The sequence below is a fragment of the Camelina sativa genome, chromosome 13 (genome assembly GCF_000633955.1).
Source record: "Camelina sativa cultivar DH55 chromosome 13, Cs, whole genome shotgun sequence".
Taxonomy (NCBI): domain Eukaryota; kingdom Viridiplantae; phylum Streptophyta; class Magnoliopsida; order Brassicales; family Brassicaceae; genus Camelina; species Camelina sativa.
The window spans coordinates 254720-271639 of NC_025697.1; the positions used below are offsets into that span (position 1 = coordinate 254720).

General features: G+C 38.8%; 7 protein-coding genes across 10 annotated transcripts; 3 read left to right on the top strand and 4 right to left on the bottom strand.

Moving 5' to 3' along the window:
• LOC104734170 (pyruvate decarboxylase 4-like) lies at positions 986–3298 on the top strand. Its single transcript, XM_010453697.1, has 5 exons — positions 986–1515; positions 1597–1760; positions 1844–2494; positions 2596–2902; positions 2994–3298. The coding sequence occupies exons 1-5, from the start codon at positions 997–999 to the stop codon at positions 3162–3164; spliced, it is 1812 nt and encodes a 603-aa protein (XP_010451999.1). The 5' UTR covers positions 986–996; the 3' UTR covers positions 3165–3298.
• LOC104734171 (transcription factor bHLH140-like) lies at positions 3607–6506 on the bottom strand. 3 transcript variants are annotated; one of them, XM_019234336.1, is made up of 7 exons: positions 6398–6506; positions 6185–6297; positions 5570–6037; positions 5181–5410; positions 4477–5074; positions 4223–4393; positions 3607–4045 (listed from the first exon to the last, which is right to left on the bottom strand). In XM_019234336.1, exons 1-7 carry the CDS (start codon positions 6408–6410, stop codon positions 3728–3730), a joined length of 1911 nt encoding a protein of 636 aa, XP_019089881.1. In that variant the 5' UTR covers positions 6411–6506; the 3' UTR covers positions 3607–3727. The 3 variants fall into 3 exon arrangements, with proteins under 3 accessions (XP_019089881.1, XP_019089880.1, XP_019089879.1); XM_019234335.1 differs by having other exon boundaries at positions 4477–4637; positions 4722–5074; positions 5181–6037; XM_019234334.1 differs by having other exon boundaries at positions 5181–6037.
• On the bottom strand, positions 6583–7757 carry LOC109125190 (transcription factor bHLH140-like). 2 transcript variants are annotated; one of them, XM_019234337.1, is made up of 2 exons: positions 7634–7757; positions 6583–7328 (listed from the first exon to the last, which is right to left on the bottom strand). In XM_019234337.1, the coding sequence occupies exons 1-2, from the start codon at positions 7744–7746 to the stop codon at positions 6929–6931; spliced, it is 513 nt and encodes a 170-aa protein (XP_019089882.1). In that variant the 5' UTR covers positions 7747–7757; the 3' UTR covers positions 6583–6928. The 2 variants fall into 2 exon arrangements, with proteins under 2 accessions (XP_019089882.1, XP_019089883.1); XM_019234338.1 differs by lacking the exon at positions 7634–7757 and having other exon boundaries at positions 6583–7452.
• LOC104734172 (UPF0098 protein CPn_0877/CP_0992/CPj0877/CpB0906-like) lies at positions 9850–10981 on the top strand. The gene is made up of 3 exons (XM_010453698.1): positions 9850–10074; positions 10360–10654; positions 10768–10981. Exons 1-3 carry the CDS (start codon positions 9956–9958, stop codon positions 10840–10842), a joined length of 489 nt encoding a protein of 162 aa, XP_010452000.1. The 5' UTR covers positions 9850–9955; the 3' UTR covers positions 10843–10981.
• On the bottom strand, positions 11098–12078 carry LOC109128304 (mRNA-capping enzyme-like). The gene is made up of 4 exons (XM_019234425.1): positions 11992–12078; positions 11797–11895; positions 11397–11703; positions 11098–11228 (listed from the first exon to the last, which is right to left on the bottom strand). The coding sequence occupies exons 1-4, from the start codon at positions 12076–12078 to the stop codon at positions 11098–11100; spliced, it is 624 nt and encodes a 207-aa protein (XP_019089970.1).
• LOC104734173 (mRNA-capping enzyme-like) lies at positions 12668–14666 on the bottom strand. The gene is made up of 8 exons (XM_019234426.1): positions 14541–14666; positions 14139–14265; positions 13902–14053; positions 13727–13810; positions 13573–13635; positions 13305–13442; positions 12995–13207; positions 12668–12805 (listed from the first exon to the last, which is right to left on the bottom strand). The coding sequence occupies exons 1-8, from the start codon at positions 14640–14642 to the stop codon at positions 12668–12670; spliced, it is 1017 nt and encodes a 338-aa protein (XP_019089971.1). The 5' UTR covers positions 14643–14666.
• LOC104737788 (mRNA-capping enzyme-like) lies at positions 14901–16853 on the top strand. Its single transcript, XM_010458049.1, has one exon. The coding sequence runs from the start codon at positions 14901–14903 to the stop codon at positions 16746–16748; it is 1848 nt and encodes a 615-aa protein (XP_010456351.1). The 3' UTR covers positions 16749–16853.

Below are 16920 nucleotides of genomic sequence, written 5' to 3' on the forward strand. Positions count from 1 at the left end.
CAATAACAGTTGTTGATGCTGTGTCACTTTCCACACATCTTTCTACTTTTTTCTTATTTTTTGAATTTTTTTATTTTTCTGATCCTCTCTCACAGATGTGCTATGGGAGTGCTTTAAACACGGTAAGAAATACCCGATGTGTATTAATTTTTTATTTTAAATAAATAGGCTTAATTTACAAGGACATGATTTCATTTCAAAATTTTATAGTGTATTCAATGAAAACCCCTTGACAAAAAGAATAAACTAATAATTGTAGTTTATTCTCTCATACGTTAACATAATATTCCAATTTTTAAAATAATAATATGTCTTATGTGTGAGGGATTAGGCTGCATAATATTTATCACGTAATCGAGTATAAGAAAATATTGATGAAATCAGGATGGAATATTTTATTGTCCTTACGTGCATCACATGTAAATTACTGATTTCTCTTATAAAATTACTAATTTCTTTTTAAGGTAATAAAAGTCTTGAACAATACGAATCAGTAAATTCTTTATAAAATAGATTCGTTTTCTGTTCTTCGGCACGTTGAATTCATGTATAAGCTAAACCCTACTTAAGAAGGAAATCCGAATGCATTAATGAGTAATCTTGGCAAACAAGTTCAAAGATGAAAATCAGAGGATTAATGATGCATTGATGATATGTCTAATCAAACATAATGTATCTTCGTATTAAAAAAACAAACATTTTATATAAAAAAAAACTAATTTGGTCGTGTTTCGCGTATAATAATTAGCTGTATATGTATAATAAATTGACAGCAGATAAATTAGCAAATAATATTTTCATCAAAATCTTTTGCTTTTAGCACAAGAAAGTCAGAAACCGAAACGTCTGAAACCGCCAATGTAATACTGCTCTCTGCTACTCCACACAACTATATAATCCACCTCCTCATTGCATTATACTACTCATCAAAAAAAACAATTAAAAGAGTTTCATAATCACATAGGATTATTATTCATTCGTTTAGCTAATTTTCCAATGGACACCAAAATAGGATCGATCGACACTTGTAAGCCAACAACTGGCGACGTCGGAAGTCCCCCAAGCAACGCCGTCGCAACAATCCAAGACTCCGTTCCCACCACCGCAACTTCCGAAGCGACTCTAGGACGTCACTTAGCCCGCCGTCTTGTCCAAGCCGAAGTCACCGACATTTTCTCTGTTCCCGGTGATTTCAACCTAACTCTGCTCGACCACCTCATCGCCGAGCCAGAGCTCAAAAACATCGGATGCTGCAACGAGCTTAACGCAGGTTACGCTGCAGATGGTTACGCTCGATCCCGTGGAGTCGGTGCTTGCGTGGTGACCTTCACCGTTGGTGGACTCAGCGTTTTGAACGCCATCGCTGGTGCATACAGTGAGAATCTGCCAGTTATCTGTATCGTCGGAGGTCCCAACTCCAACGATTTTGGCACTAACCGTATTCTTCATCACACCATCGGTTTACCTGACTTCAGCCAAGAGCTTAGGTGTTTCCAAACTGTTACTTGCTATCAGGTATAACCACACAAGAGTCAACTCATATTCAATCTTTATCATCTAAACATTAGCGTAAGATTTCGACTATGTTTTTGTCAGGCTGTGGTGAACCATCTGGAGGATGCTCACGAACAGATCGATACAGCGATATCAACAGCTCTGAAAGAGAGCAAGCCTGTGTACATTAGCATCAGCTGTAACTTAGCTGCAACTCCTCATCCTACGTTTGCTCGTGATCCTGTCCCTTTTGCCCTAACTCCAAGGTAATATGAGCTACAATTGTTCAATATATTCTAATCTCTTCCAAGATTCAAGCTTACGTACTAATCTATTGATTGATTATTAGGTTGAGCAACAAGATGGGCCTAGAAGCTGCGGTGGAAGCAACATTGGAGTTTCTGAACAAGGCAGTGAAGCCAGTTATGGTTGGTGGTCCCAAGTTGCGTGTGGCTAAAGCTAGTGAAGCCTTTGTGGAGGTAGCTGATGCTTCAGGCTACGCCATGGCAGTGATGCCTTCTGCAAAAGGCCTTGTACCAGAGAACCATCCTCATTTCCTTGGCACTTACTGGGGAGCAGTGAGCACACCTTTCTGCAATGAGATTGTCGAATCTGCGGATGCTTACATATTCGCAGGTCCAATCTTCAACGACTACAGCTCCGTTGGTTACTCCCTTCTCCTCAAGAAAGAAAAAGCCATCATCGTGCATCCTGATCGTGTCGTTGTGGGTAATGGTCCTACGTTTGGTTGCGTTCGGATGGCTGATTTCTTCAGGGAGTTGGCTAAGAGGGTGAAGCGTATCGAGACGGGTTATGAGAATTACCACAGGATCTTTGTCCCTGAAGGTAAGCCAGCGAAATGCAAACCAAAAGAGCCTCTGAGAGTCAACGCAATGTTTCAACACATTCAGAAGATGCTCTCTAGTGAAACTGCTGTGATTGCTGAAACTGGTGATTCTTGGTTCAATTGCCAGAAACTAAAGCTGCCTAAAGGATGTGGGTACGTATCCAACAAAAAATACTGAAATCTTTTACATTTAACATGGTGAAAATAGTGGAACAACACACAAGATTTGAAAAAAGCTTTGCTCTGTTTTGTAGGTACGAGTTTCAGATGCAGTATGGATCAATTGGTTGGTCTGTTGGTGCAACGCTGGGATACGCACAAGCTGTACCAGAGAAGAGAGTCTTGTCTTTCATCGGAGACGGGAGTTTCCAAGTGACTGCTCAAGACATATCCACGATGATTCGTAACGGACAGAAGTCGATCATCTTCCTGATTAACAACGGTGGCTACACCATTGAAGTCGAGATTCATGATGGTCCTTACAACGTGATCAAGAACTGGAACTATACTGGTCTCGTCGATGCCATTCATAACGGTGAAGGCAAATGCTGGACCAAAAAGGTAATCTCTATGTGATTACAGTTGGAAGTTAAAACATATATGAATTTTGGGTTGAAAGTAGTAACATTATGAATGTTGTGTGTTTGGTTAGGTGAGATACGAGGAGGAGTTAGAGGAAGCGATTAAGACAGCGACAACGGAGAAGAAAGATTGTCTTTGTTTCATTGAAGTGATTGTTCACAAAGATGATACGAGCAGAGAGTTGCTTGAGTGGGGATCTCGCGTCTCTGCTGCTAATGGTCGTCCTCCCAATCCTCAGTAGAAGCAAGCAAAGAGAGTGTGGCTCAAGCATCTCTCGTTTCTTAGCAACATAATTGAATCACATTGTTTCCTGTTTTATTCTTAGTTTTAAGTTTGAAGCACTGATTGATTTTTCTACTGCTTTCTAAGTTTCGACCGTTGGTTGTTATATCTTTACCATTAGTGAACATGTTCCTTCTCCATTACAAACTTCAATTTTTGTGCCTTTTCTTTAAACGTAAAGTCCAATTAAATCCAACAGTTTCAGTCTAAATTATCATAAGACTCAGTTCAGTTAATATTCTAACATCTTGACTTTTTTTTTTGCTTTTCAAACGTGTATAAGTTGATGACTCATCAGTGACCCAACTCAATGAACCAACTCAATAACTTATACTCATCAGTGACCCAACTCAATGAACCAACTCAATGAAACTCAATAACTTATTTACCAGAAAAAACAAAAACCTAAGAACAGAGCTGATCTTATCTGAACCAAAATCACAACATATTTAACCCGTTAAAGTTAGATTTCCATAAAAAGTATACACTAATTTTTAACCAAAATAGAACGGGTCGTTATAGCTAAGTCTCTGGTCGAGCCACAAGGCGACTGTTTTGGAGTACATGTTCAGGAAACTGAGAACGGCAGCTTCTGACATGAGATTTGAGTTTAGGAATATTTGGGTGTGCGCTTCTACACCGATTGCAACGCAACTCCCCTTTCAACAGATCTTCGCTTGCCACATTGGCCTTACCTTGGCTCTTGACCTCTTCAAGTACATCAACTGAGTCACGAAAGAACGAGGACGTGAAAGAGTTCCAGTGTTTCTTGTTCTTTAAACTATCTGAATCAAAGTCTTGGCTTATAACGTGTAAATGTAGTTGTCGCATCGACGGAACCTGAAAGAAAAAGAATTCAATGTATGTTAAACATATCAATTTCAATGATTTTGCTAATGAACTCTTAGCTTTAAAGTAAACTCTAAAACAAGCAACAGAAAGTGCAAATCCGAAGTCTAGACTCAAGGGAAACAGAAAATTCATCAGTGCTCAGAATGTTAAAGATGACTTAAGTACCGAGTGATATCCAAGGCGGAAGATAAGAGATGCATCCTCGTTTTGGAATCTATCAACCCATTTCAGACCAACATTGTGCATTTCCTGCAGAAGTTGAAAGTTCTCCTTGCGAACGTCTTCTAGCCCATCTAGACTCTCCTGTCTCGCCAGTACTAGCACATGCTTCCGAGCCTAAATGGAAAATCTTGTTTTGTCATCTGTCTCATGAAGAAAGATACTATATTTATATAAATCAGCATCAAGACATTTTTTACCTTTGGGTACTGGTCGTTTATCACAACGATGTTGTCTGAAAATTCTAGCACGATATTCTCATGTCTCTCTGGGTGCATCGCGATGGTGTGGAGAGCCAATGCCCATGTGCTCCATTCTTTACTCATCTTCTTTCCACTGTCTCTTGTATCCTCCAGAGACCCTGATTCCATATTATTAGTTACGGCGTTATCTTGTGATCCTTTGTACTTTTTGTTTCTCTCAGAGTCTTCCTTAATATTCTCACCAGAATCTGACAGAGCTGTTTGATTGCTTCGTTTGGGAAACTTTGATTGATCTTGTACTACTGACAGAAAACCTTCAAACAGGGATGTGTAAGCCTCCCGGAGAGTTTTGCAGCCCTTGGTGTAGTCGTTGTTAAGGTTGTCTGGTCGGTTTGGGTTCATGTTTGGTCCTAGAACATGTATGACATGTGTAATACCTTCTGCATTGTGTAAAGGGCAAGTAGAAGGAAGAGGAACTACCACAGCTTTTCCAGGAAGAAGAGTGTTTGCTCGTACTCTTGTCGCAGTTTCGAGATCTGGACCAGCAGCTTTGAATATTGCTGCATTCACACCCCCACCTCCAGGTTTAAGCCGCCTGCACATAGCTCACAAAATTAGCTACTAATGGAAGATGTATCCTTACTCAATAAGTTGCTACATTTAACTGAAGAGAAAGAAACTAAGGGATGCTTAGTGCTTACCAATTAGTAGCATTAGCTATAACATTGCAGTGTAGACCACCTTCAGAACGAAGCTTAGTTATGTCCCCGACAAATGTGAAGAATCTCGCTGAGTCAATGTTCTTTTGAGAAGCCTTAGCTTTGACAAGAGACAGAATCTTTGACCCGTGGCTCAAGTCCACCAAGACAAGACGCGCAGTCCCAACTTTGGGCAAGAACTCCTCTGCTTTCTCGACAATGATATCAGAAGCCTGTTCAAGATCAAACTGAAAATCAGCAGTCGAAATTGATGGGAATGCCAGTGTATGTACAATATCAGCAGAACCAAGTCGGGAATTTTCTGTTTTTTCATTAGCTTTGCGCATTGCGTTAGTAGCTTCATTAGAAGATGAAGCAGGAAGAGCATTAACTTTCTTAAAGAACTTCATTATACCAGGTTGGCTTTTAGTGTCTGATTTTTTTTCGCCAAAACAGCCAGAAGGAAGAGTATCCATTGGACCAAGCTTGATGTATGTGTTAACAGCAATTTCAACATCTGCATCATTGTAACAAAACATAACCCGAGAAAACCCTTCATTAACCTTGGGAAGTTCCTTACTCTGAAGCATCCTATTCACAACAGCTGCAGCTCTTCCGCCTTGTAGATTTCCTTCATGACCGGTTCTTTTGACTGATCTAGAAATACAAACCTGAGCAGGAAGCTCCAGAACAACTGCATGGACTTCAATGCCAGGACCACCAAGCTTAACAAACTCAGAGCGCTGCTCTCTGTCAAGATTGCATCTGTCTATAAAAACGCTGTTGCCTTCCTTAAGGGAACTTAAGGCCATCTTTAAACACTGAGCCTTTGTTCCAGCTTCGCCATTGTTAATAATATCCTGAAGTAAGTTAAACAAAACGAAATCTAAGCCAACACAAAATCTCAAAACAAAACGATAGCACAAAGTTTTAAAATTTTCGCAAATTTAGTCTCGTTGAGTAATTTCATCAGTCAGCTTCTGTGCAATAAAAAAAGGAAGAGAAACCTGGCAGATGCGAGACCAAGGGCGGAGAGAGGAACGCATCACGGTGTCACTAAACGTCGATTTGCCGCTTCCTGGGGGACCAATCAGAAGCACCACTATCTGATTCGTCTTCTCTGTTTCAATTTTAGCCATTATCGCCGTAACAACTCATCAGAATAGATAATAGAGATGTTAAAAGGAGAATTTGATTCAGGAAAGGTTTGATTTTTTTACCAGAGTCTTCCATTTGCAGTTCCGTTGTTCTCTCGTTGACCGGAGAAACAGTCTCCTCTCTGTTTCTCCGACTTTACAATTGCAGCGGAGCCTCGTCGTAGTGTGTTTGGAATACGTGGCGTCTCTGCGTAATGAAAACGACGTGTTGTTTCCCTATTTCCCTAATCTAATTATTTAATTTCTTATTGTTGTTTATTTATTTAATTTGTTTAAACAGAACGACGTGTTGTTTTGTGTGCTAAGATAAGGTCGACAGGTCGTGTGGTAAAAGACGTTTACTTGTTTTAGTTTTTTCAATTTAAAAGTTGGACACAAGTTACTCGGTAAAATTGGCAACACAAAAAAACTCAATTAATTTTGATGAAAACACCCAATATTGTACTAGGTTTAAATGATTAATTAGTCTCATTCACATATTTATAGTGAAATATCCAAATATATAGATTTTAATGCATGTAAACCTTAAACTAAGTTACTATAAAGATTGCGACAATAAGGAAAACGGTATGATACTGTAATGTAATCACATGATTAAGATGAGCCACGTTCTTGCTCATAATCTACCGGAAGCCACGGCGAATACACCGAGTCCATGACCGTAAGTGGCATGCCTTGTGAGTACGTCTCATTTACATGGGTACAGCCTTCATCATAACCAAAGAGTGTTGGTTCGTATCCTCCGGTGGCGGGAGAGTAAGTACAAGACGACGTGGTTTCGTGGTCGTTTAAGAAGACAAGCATGTTTTGGTGAAACCAGATCTGAGCTTTCAGGAACTTTACGTATCGAATGGCTTCGTCAAGCATAGAGACAGTGTCCATCTTCGCACCACCAGGAACCATGCTTTGTAGAACTTTGAAACGGTCGCTGATTCTGTGCCGTCTCTCACGGGCCGCCACGCTCTGAGGATCCGTCGATAACGTGGACTCTGACCTTGACCGTTTTGTGTTTCCGGTGTCGCTCTTGTGACCATGGAAAGGGGAAGAGGATGAGGAAGTGGTGGATGATGAATTAGGGTTTTGGCTACGAAGATTAGAATGGTCCATTTGTGATTGTTGTGGTTTATAATTGTTACGTAGTATGCGTATATATATATAGTTATATTCGAACTGGTTTAGTGCTAACGTTGGTTAATTGTCTCGCGGGTCCATTGATTGTGATGTGTTCTTGTGTATTATATTTATAAAAAGAAAGTATGTATAGACGGCGGAAGTGTACATTGATTTACACANTCTGACCTTGACCGTTTTGTGTTTCCGGTATCGCTCTTGTGACCATGGAAAGGGGAAGAGGATGAGGAAGTGGTGGATGATGAATTAGGGTTTTGGCTACGAAGATTAGAATGGTCCATTTGTGATTGTTGTGGTTTATAATTGTTACGTAGTATGCGTATATATATATAGTTATATTCGAACTGGTTTAGTGCTAACGTTGGTTAATTGTCTCGCGGGTCCATTGATTGTGATGTGTTCTTGTGTATTATATTTATAAAAAGAAAGTATGTATAGACGGCGGAAGTGTACATTGATTTACACAACATAGAAGATAACTTGACTTTGATGGATGTATATAACAAATTTTCTCTGATTTTTCGGGATACACACGTCAAACATATGTGTGATTTCTAATAAAAAAAACAGTACTGATACATGGCATTATTATACTTTAGTACGATCCAAATTTAAGTAGACAAATTCTTCTAGTTATATAAACATTAGCACACAATTTGATTTTGTTTTTTTAACCATCAGGAGATCACGAGATTCTATGTGCAATATACTACTTATAACTATAAGAATTTGTCTACTTGTTACATTCGGGGGAAAAAGTTATCTCTAGAAATATGGAAGAGCACGTGAGGCTCCGGGTTTCACGTAGTAGTAGTGGGGTTCGGTGAAAACATTGGGATGAAGTGCAGACGAAAAACAAAACCCTAATCATTTTCTTACAACTCAAACTCTACGTACTGTCTTCTCAAACAACAACCTTCATTGCACATTACCCACGTTTATGTACAGTACATGTCCCAATCCATTGATATGTCGTCGTTCTTTCTCTCATCGTTCAATACAAATTCTATAATTGATTCACTAAAAAGTAGTATAAAATATATGTCTATATCTACATATGAAGTAGGATTGCAAATTTGATTTTCTTTCTCCTTTTAAATAAAACGCATTATAATGTATACAAGTTGGAAATATAGGAAGTATGATTTGAAAAGACCGGATAGCAACAACTATGCTGGAAAGACGCATGAGCTTGAAATAGTAACAAATATTCAAGGATTTGGTCATTATATTCTGTCTATTATATATCTTTGTTAATTATAGAATGCAATAGTATGGATTTTTTTTTTTTTTTTTGTCAACAATAGTATGGAATTTCAAACAGTGATTTCTTAAGTTGTATTTTTTTTAATAAAAAAAATAACTTATAATTAATACAGGTTTAATTGAGAGATAGGTAACTGTCGTCTCGGTTGTTGAGTGAATGAGACGTTACTTTTTCGTGAGATTAAACTTATTTTTCTTCAATTATCTTCCACAAATCGCCTATTTAACCACCAGACGAAAGAACGAGTGAATAGATAATTAACAAAAGAAAGGTTTTGAAAGCTACAATTTGAACAAGTGTAAAATGCTAACGATTTTAATTTACTGCGTAGAGGAAACTTTAAACACTGAATCTTAGAGATAAATGTGTAGAAAAAATAACAGATGAAATAGGAACCCGAGAGAAAAAGAGTCTTATGTTATACATGCATATATAGTGTAATTAAGTTATTTTTCGGCTAAACAGTGTTATGATCTCAAACCTAATTAGTTTGAAGTATCAAATGTTTTAAATTTAATGGATGGTTATAGACCTATCTTGCCAAACTAGACCCACGAAGCTAGGGAGAAAAAATGAATAAATTAATAAAGGCGTAGACGGGTAGTAGTAGTTACATAAGTAAATAAATGTGAAAGCGAAGTTTTGGATTTTGGTGATGGTGATGGACTCATGTTACTGTCTGCATTTATTTTGGTACACCTTTCCAGCCGCATGGTGACTCAGACACAGTAAAATTAGAAGATGTTCTCTGTGCACACGCGATTAGTTTTATATGTATAATTAATTATATATTAGATCTTGTGTGACATGGTGTAAACTGATTCATCACTGAGTTGAAAAAGAAAAAATACATACGCACATCCCATCCCATTATCTGTGAACATCTAAAAAATCATTATAGTAATTGGGTGGAAAACAGAAAAAGTTAGGCCCTCTAGAGCCCAATATGGTGTTGTGCCAGAAGTCTCTCGCAAATGCACCACGGTGTAATCTACAACCTACACGTGTCCTCCAGACCCTTCCATAATACCAATTACGCCACGAGACATTCATGTCGGCGAAGTGTCATTGTACTTTGTACACGTAGAGGTCCATCGAAATCAGTAATATAAACAACACGATGAGAGCGTATTTGTAAGGAATGTTTAGTATAAAAGAAAGAGAGATATAATAAAACCAAGAAATCATCAAGTTTATAAAAAAGAAAGGAAGAAAAATAAAAAATGTCGAGTGATGAGTTCAGGCTGGTTTCGCCGACCATAGACAATGATGGGAAGCTGCCGAGAAAGTATACGAAGGGAGGTCAAGGTGTTAAGAAGGATATCTCTCCTCCTCTTGAATGGTATATATCGCAGTTTATATGTATATATTTTTTAATTTATGACTTTGTTACATATAAACATCGATGGTGAAACAATGATGCATTATAACTATAGTTATAAGAAAAAGAATTTATTATTTAATCAAAACAGATAATTAATCAGTTTGTTATCATAAAAGGCTTCGTAATTTGGTTTCATCTTTCATCTTTTTATTTTTCATTATATTGTCAACATAAATTATCGACTGTAGGCCATGATGTGGCGTATCTAAAACAACATTTCACGATGATTTCGTGGGTTAATAGGTACAACGTTCCAGAAGGTACGAAATCACTAGCCTTGGTGGTGGAGGACATAGATGCGCCAGATCCTAGTGGACCGCTAGTCCCATGGACGATATGGGTAGTTGTTGACATACCGCCGGAGATGAAAGGTATTCCGGAAGCATTTTCCGGCAAGGAGGAGCAGACCGCTGGTATCCGGGAAGGGAATAATGACCACAAGATTCCGGGATGGCGTGGTCCCCTTATGCCTAGTCACGATCACCGTTTCCAGTTCAAGCTCTTGGCTCTCGATGATAAACCAAACCTTGGTCATACGGTAACTCTAAAACAACGTCGTTTGGCTTTTATTTATTTATCAAGTTTGTTTATGATATATATGTAGTAACTTTATGAAGAGTTGGTTTGATAAATGTCATATGGGTGGCTCAGGTGACGAAAGAGAGATTGCTGGATGCGATTGAAGGACACGTGCTGGGAGAAGCGATCTTCACGTGTGTGGCCTAAACACTTGATGGGAAATAAAATGTATTCATAGTTGCTAAATAATACACATGGGCGATTATATCACATGCGAATGTATTCTTAGTTGGACTAAGAATTTTATTTCATGGTCAAAAAAATAAAATTTGTTTGATATCGCAAACTCGAAGCCTAATATTATTATTATCAGAGTGTTATTTGTTAACTGTTAAAGATAAAATATTATTGTTGCTATTAAAAATCTAGATAGATAAAAGTATCAAATAATCTCTCCACAAATTATGTCACAGCCGCTCGACTGTCAATTCCTATACGGTCTGCGCTACTGCGTACATTGGGAGACGAATGATGTCTCTTATTTCTTGAAGCAGCACTTCCTCTGTGATGTTGTCGGTTATACTTTTTATCACCTGTTTTCATACAGATAAACAAAACATATCAGCATTTTCATTGCTATGCTTATTCTACAATTTTTATTATCTTAGCTAGTTTTATTACTAATAGAGTAATTAGGTTATTCTATAAATATTCTCATTGATCTTTATATACAAGAATAAGATTAAATATGCCGACCTTACGAGCAATCTCAATATCGTTTGGTGTAGGTTTATCCATTCTGATCCGCATGTAAACCCAAACTTGCTTCTCTGAATCCCACCTACACTCTAAAATCTTTCCGGAGTAAGTGGCCGGGTTCGAGTCATCATCTCTAAACTCAACCGAATAGCCTTCCATGAGCTTTTTCTTTCCTTTTTCGTGCAAGAAGAGCATTCTTCGCCCATCAGTCTCATCCATCTCGAACAGAAAGTCAAGTGAGTTCATTTCCGCATATTTCCACTTCAGAAGACCTTTATGGGTTCGGGGAACGTAGGGGTCGTCCCGACCCTATTATTAGTCCACAAAACCCAATATATATGTCAGGGAAACAAAGTATCTATATATCGACACCTAAAATAAAAATTAACATCCCTTGGTTACCTGAAATATTAGGCCATCTGATTCATGCGAAAGCGAAGGAATGGTAACCTTCAAAAGCTTCTCAACAGTAGAGAGTGACCAAAAACCCTTCATTCGAACCTGGTTAACAACAAATTACGTTTTAACCAAAGAAAAACTTATACAAGTGAAAAGGAAAATATATATATATGGAATGAGACAGAAAGTGCAACTCACTCCAAAAGGCTCCAGGTCGTATCTGTAACGATTTCTACTTATCCCTCTCTCACCATCACGGGGTGCGATCACTTCTTTCACGATCATGTTCCATCTTTCATAGAAAGTCCGCTGTGGTACATTTTAAAATCAGTTGAAGTTTATCTTTATAATACCTGACAATATTGATGAGATAATATTATAGTACCAACCTTCACGACTGATTCGCCGTTGAGTGCTGCCAGATCGTATACGAGGTACCTCCTCCTTGCCTGGCCTTCTTGATCACCCTTTGGATTATCAATAACCATCTCTCCATCAAGCAAAGTGTAATGATGCACTTTATCAGAAATTCCCTGCCACCAAAAACCAAAAAAGGTCAGAGAATATATTCAAAAATATAGCTAAGTCATCTGACACAATAAAAAGGCCTCTAATTAAGCAATGACAGAAAATTACTCACTTCACTTGAGTGCTTACGGGGAAAACGCATCTGTACCCTCCGAAAATTAAAGGACCTATCTATCAAATAGCACCCATCTATAGTTTTCTGGATCATCGAAAAATTTACATCTTAGTTAATTAATGGTTAAGAGATCACTGAAGCTTACATTACTACTATTCATTAGTCTCAACAAACGTTTAGCATGCATTTAATGAACCACACATAAGCAGGCAAAAAGAAATAGGCTCAAATTCATACCTCAATAATTTTAATTTTCTTAAGTTCTTCCTCTGTATAAAGCATCTTATAACAGAACTGTCGGTAAGCATTCGCTTGACAATCGGGTATTTCATCACCTAAAATGTCATCATTTGACATCTTCACATATTCCTGAAACAACAAAACAGTAAAAGAAAGACAAAAGATCCACACACCCATCAATAATATGCACCCAAAGATAATTGTAAGAACGGATTAAAATTATTAAGAGCACATCTAAAGCTTAAAAATGCATGCATATTTCTGTAACTGTGTGTTAATTGTTAAACTTCAGAGCTCAAATAAGCACACCACGCTTACCTGAACAGTGCCAGGCGGAGCCTCACCATGATCATCATCATCATCTTGAACAGCTTCACCAATAAGGTCAAGCTCGGGGGACCTCTTCCATTCAGGAGTTGGTGGGCAAGTAACACTCTCAGGCTTTGTTTCGTGATAGAAAGTGTATAAAGCATCAATATAATCCGGTTTATAAATCCCAGGTGGGCGGGCATTAGAAAACATTTTCAATGCCTGTCAAAGGCCACACAGATGTAAGAATCTTCATTCTAAACAGGACAGGATCAATACAACGAGTGCACAAGTACAAATGTGAAAGAAAGAATCAAACCTGTGTAACGTTCATTGTTGGCGTAGAGCGCATAAGATAATGAACTATCATAAACCCTGTCCGATTATGCCCATGAGTACAGTGGACGAGGATGTATTTCTTTGTGTGTTGTTTTTGATTAAGAATGAATTGAATAACCTGAAGAAGAAAGTATTCTCAAATGAAATGAGCTACCAACAGTAAATAAAAATTGTGCTTCAAACGCAAGAGGAGATAATAAACTTATTTTTGTCAGTGAAGAAGAGAAGAGAACTTATGAAACAAGTACCTCGCTGACGAAGTTGTTTACAGAAACGTTATCTGGCACAGCATCACGACCCCTGCATGCGATCTACAACAAGAAAAAGAAGATAAGTCAATCAGCTAATTATGCTGGTGCAGATGATACAAACAATAAAAACAAAAACTATTCAATTAATCACCTTAACATGCTTGATGCCATCCTTCTTTAATTCTAACGTAGGATAGTAACGAGTAGTATTAGTAAGATCAATCACTAGACCAAGCTGAAAAATAAAAACCCATGACTTTAGAGAGTTGCATAGCAAATAAACAAAAGATTTATACATGTTAAAGGGAAAAGAAACAAAAACATACCTTTCGTCCATTAATTCTCTGGTTACGGACAACCTGTTTAAAAGAGTATCTTTTGCCAGGAGGAACATGTTCGTTGTAAGATTCACTAAGGGGAACCTTAGAAGGAATAATGCATCCTACCTCCAGACCAAACCCAGGACAATCTAGCCAACCTGTATTGCGAAAACTGTACTTTACGAAACCAATGAACCTAGTATTACCGTTTGAGGAAGTAACAAAAGCTGTAATAATGAAAACCTTGAGGGATCTTGGTTTGGTCATAGACTCTAGTATCTCTGTTGTGATAAAACTGATCACGGAAGACAGGCTGAGAGTTTCGGGTTGGCCTGTCAAATCTCATTCGTTTCCTTCTTTCTTCCCGCTCCTATGATCACACCAAAAGATAACTTAATATGATATCATCCAGTTAGTATTAACTCCCTCCCTCCTTACATCAGAGGCGGCTAATAAGAACTACATTAATTGAACCAATAAAAGTAATACATGAATTTATTTTAGAATTCATGACTTAGAATTGATAATAGAGCCATGGGTTCATGACTTAGAATTGATTTCATATTGTAATTAACTAATTAGTCTCTGATTATATATGGATATTTCGTGTTGAGGAATGTCGAAAATCAATCAGTGATGCGGTACCCGTCTTGCGATCTCAACTGCAGATTCTATTCGGTCTTCAAGACGTCTCTTATTAAAAGGATCATCGTCTTCTTCGTGCTGGGGTGAAGCATTTAGGTCCATCGCAGCTATAATTCAGGAAAATAGTCAAATCGATCGGTAGAAAGATTTTTCAAAGAAAGACCTGTTTTTATTTACTCGCAGATGTTGCTGCTGGCTGTCTCGGTGGATCAGTGTGGCCACAAGGCCCATTAGAAGGTGTGGCCCAAGTAACGCCGACTTACTATATAGTAATAAATAGGACAACTTTGTGTTCCTCAATCTATATCGGATTCAAAGCTTTGGTTTAGGGTTATCTGATATCAGACAATCCCTTAGAGAATGATTGCTGCAGAGAGGAGGTCTTTTGACTGTAAGAGACGTGTCGAATACGGAACCGAACTCTGGGACGACAATAGGAAAAGGGCGAGGGTATACAACAACAACAATCCACAACCAGTTTTGGGTGATCAGACTAGAATCACCATCCCTCAAGGGTGGGAAGATTGTCCTCGTTTTGGTCAGAACATAGGATGCATTATTCCTTCAAAGGTTCCCCTCAGTGAGTCTTACAACAAAGCTCTTTCTCCTGACAACATCTACACTTTCAAACAGTGGTTAGCTAATAATAATACAAGAAAACTTGGGCTCGTGATTGATCTCACCAATACAACTCGTTACTATCACCCTACCTTAGAGTTAAGCCAGGAGGGCATCGAGCATGTTAAGATCCCTTGCTCTGGCCGTGATGCTGTGCCAGATACTTCCTCTGTAAACACCTTTGTCAGCCAGGTTTATCAGTTCGAGAAACACAACCGCTCAAATAAGTATGTTCTCGTTCATTGCACACACGGGCATAATCGCACAGGTTTCATGATTGTCCATTACCTTATGCGCTCTAGGCCGATGATGACCGTTACATGGGCGTTGAAAACCTTTTCCGATGACCGCCCGCCCGGTATCTACAAACCAGATTACATTGACGCTCTCTACACTTTTTATCAAGAAGTGAAGCCTCGGAGTTATATTTGCCCACCCACTCCTGAATGGAAGAGGCTTGATCTCCACGATGCAGAAAATGTCAAGAAGATGTCAAATGATGACATTTTAGGAGATGACATACCCTCAGATCAGGAGGTAGAGTACCAGAAATTCTGTTATGAGATGCTGAACATCAAGTCAACAAGTGAAGGAACTATGTACTTTCCTGGCTCGCACCCTGTATCATTAGGCAGGGAACAGCTGCGACTCTTGAGGCATCGGTACTATTACGCGACATGGAAGGCAGATGGAACGCGGTATATGATGCTCTTGACTAAAGAAGGGTGTTATCTGATAAACAGGGCGTTCAGATTTAGAAAGGTACATATGCGGTTCCCTCGTAGTGATTATCACGAAGTGCATCATAAAACTTTGCTTGATGGAGAGATGGTTGTGGATACACTTCCCGATGGGCGCCAGGTGAGGAGGTACCTCGTGTATGACTTGGTAGCAATCAACGGGGAGTCGGTAGTAAATCGGCCTTTCTCCGAAAGATGGAATATAATCGAAAGAGATGTGATCAAACCCCGTAATGATGAGAGGAAGTTGACAAATCATGGTTACAGATACGAGCTGGAGCCTTTTGGTGTACGGATTAAGGTTTTTTGTTTACTCTCTGCTCTTGATAAGGTTTTCAAGGAGTTGATTCCCTCGCTTTCGCATGAAGCCGACGGCATAATATTCCAAGGTTGGAACGATCCTTATAAATACGGAGCCAATGGTTATCTACTGAAGTGGAAGTATCCAGAAAAGAACTCGGTGGACTTTCTGGTTGAGATGACCAAGGATGGGCACCGAAGGATGTTTTTGCATGATCTTGGGAGGAAGAAGCTTATGGAAGGATATTCGGTTGAGTTTAGAGGTGATTGTTGGAAGAACCCGGCCAGTTACTGTGGGAAGATTGTAGAGTGTTCATGGGATAAGGAGAAGAAAGTATGGCTTGGCATGCGGATCAGAGTTGACAAAGATACACCAAATGACACCAGAGCCGCTTTTGGAGTGATAGAAAGCATAAATGACAACATCACGGAGGAGGTTTTGCTGGACGAGATCAGAGAGATTATCCGTCTTCCAATGTACGTCGCGGGCATCCATAGGGGCACACAAGCTGCTAAACGCGGCAAGCATGCAAACCGTAAAGCCTTGTGAACTCTATTGGTAGAGTTTCCATGTTTGAGGTATAGCAGAACGATTTAGATTTAGAAATTTGTATCCTTGCATTAACATCTTTTACTCTTTTGTAAATACCCTCCTTTGCTCATTATTTCCGGGATAAAAGAACCCTTTTTTTTTTTGGATAGTATTGTCGGTCGATATAAAC

What these genes read in the sequence shown, in the direction of transcription:
- LOC104734172 (XM_010453698.1), top strand. Translation starts at nt 9,956, where the DNA reads ATGTCGAGTGATGAGTTCAGGCTGGTTTCGCCGACCATAGACAATGAT. An exon ending in ATCTCTCCTCCTCTTGAATG is followed by an intron (nt 10,075 to 10,359) that starts GTATATATCGCA and finishes GTGGGTTAATAG; the next exon opens with GTACAACGTTCCAGAAGGTA. An exon ending in AACCAAACCTTGGTCATACG is followed by an intron (nt 10,655 to 10,767) that starts GTAACTCTAAAA and finishes TGGGTGGCTCAG; the next exon opens with GTGACGAAAGAGAGATTGCT.
- LOC109125190 (XM_019234337.1), bottom strand. Translation starts at nt 7,746, where the DNA reads ATGGACCATTCTAATCTTCGTAGCCAAAACCCTAATTCATCATCCACC.
- LOC109128304 (XM_019234425.1), bottom strand. Translation starts at nt 12,078, where the DNA reads ATGATCGTGAAAGAAGTGATCGCACCCCGTGATGGTGAGAGAGGGATA. An exon ending in ACGACCTGGAGCCTTTTGGA is followed by an intron (nt 11,896 to 11,991) that starts GTGAGTTGCACT and finishes GTTGTTAACCAG; the next exon opens with GTTCGAATGAAGGGTTTTTG. An exon ending in AAACGATATTGAGATTGCTC is followed by an intron (nt 11,229 to 11,396) that starts GTAAGGTCGGCA and finishes GTATGAAAACAG; the next exon opens with GTGATAAAAAGTATAACCGA.
- LOC104734173 (XM_019234426.1), bottom strand. Translation starts at nt 14,642, where the DNA reads ATGGACCTAAATGCTTCACCCCAGCACGAAGAAGACGATGATCCTTTT. An exon ending in ATGGCATCAAGCATGTTAAG is followed by an intron (nt 13,636 to 13,726) that starts GTGATTAATTGA and finishes TTCTTGTTGTAG; the next exon opens with ATCGCATGCAGGGGTCGTGA. An exon ending in TAAACAACTTCGTCAGCGAG is followed by an intron (nt 13,443 to 13,572) that starts GTACTTGTTTCA and finishes TTTCTTCTTCAG; the next exon opens with GTTATTCAATTCATTCTTAA.
- LOC104734170 (XM_010453697.1), top strand. Translation starts at nt 997, where the DNA reads ATGGACACCAAAATAGGATCGATCGACACTTGTAAGCCAACAACTGGC. An exon ending in CCTTTTGCCCTAACTCCAAG is followed by an intron (nt 1,761 to 1,843) that starts GTAATATGAGCT and finishes ATTGATTATTAG; the next exon opens with GTTGAGCAACAAGATGGGCC. An exon ending in GCAAATGCTGGACCAAAAAG is followed by an intron (nt 2,903 to 2,993) that starts GTAATCTCTATG and finishes GTGTTTGGTTAG; the next exon opens with GTGAGATACGAGGAGGAGTT.
- LOC104737788 (XM_010458049.1), top strand. Translation starts at nt 14,901, where the DNA reads ATGATTGCTGCAGAGAGGAGGTCTTTTGACTGTAAGAGACGTGTCGAA.
- LOC104734171 (XM_019234334.1), bottom strand. An exon ending in ATAGCTAATGCTACTAATTG is followed by an intron (nt 5,075 to 5,180) that starts GTAAGCACTAAG and finishes AGCTATGTGCAG; the next exon opens with GCGGCTTAAACCTGGAGGTG. An exon ending in TCCGCCTTGGATATCACTCG is followed by an intron (nt 4,046 to 4,222) that starts GTACTTAAGTCA and finishes TTTTTCTTTCAG; the next exon opens with GTTCCGTCGATGCGACAACT.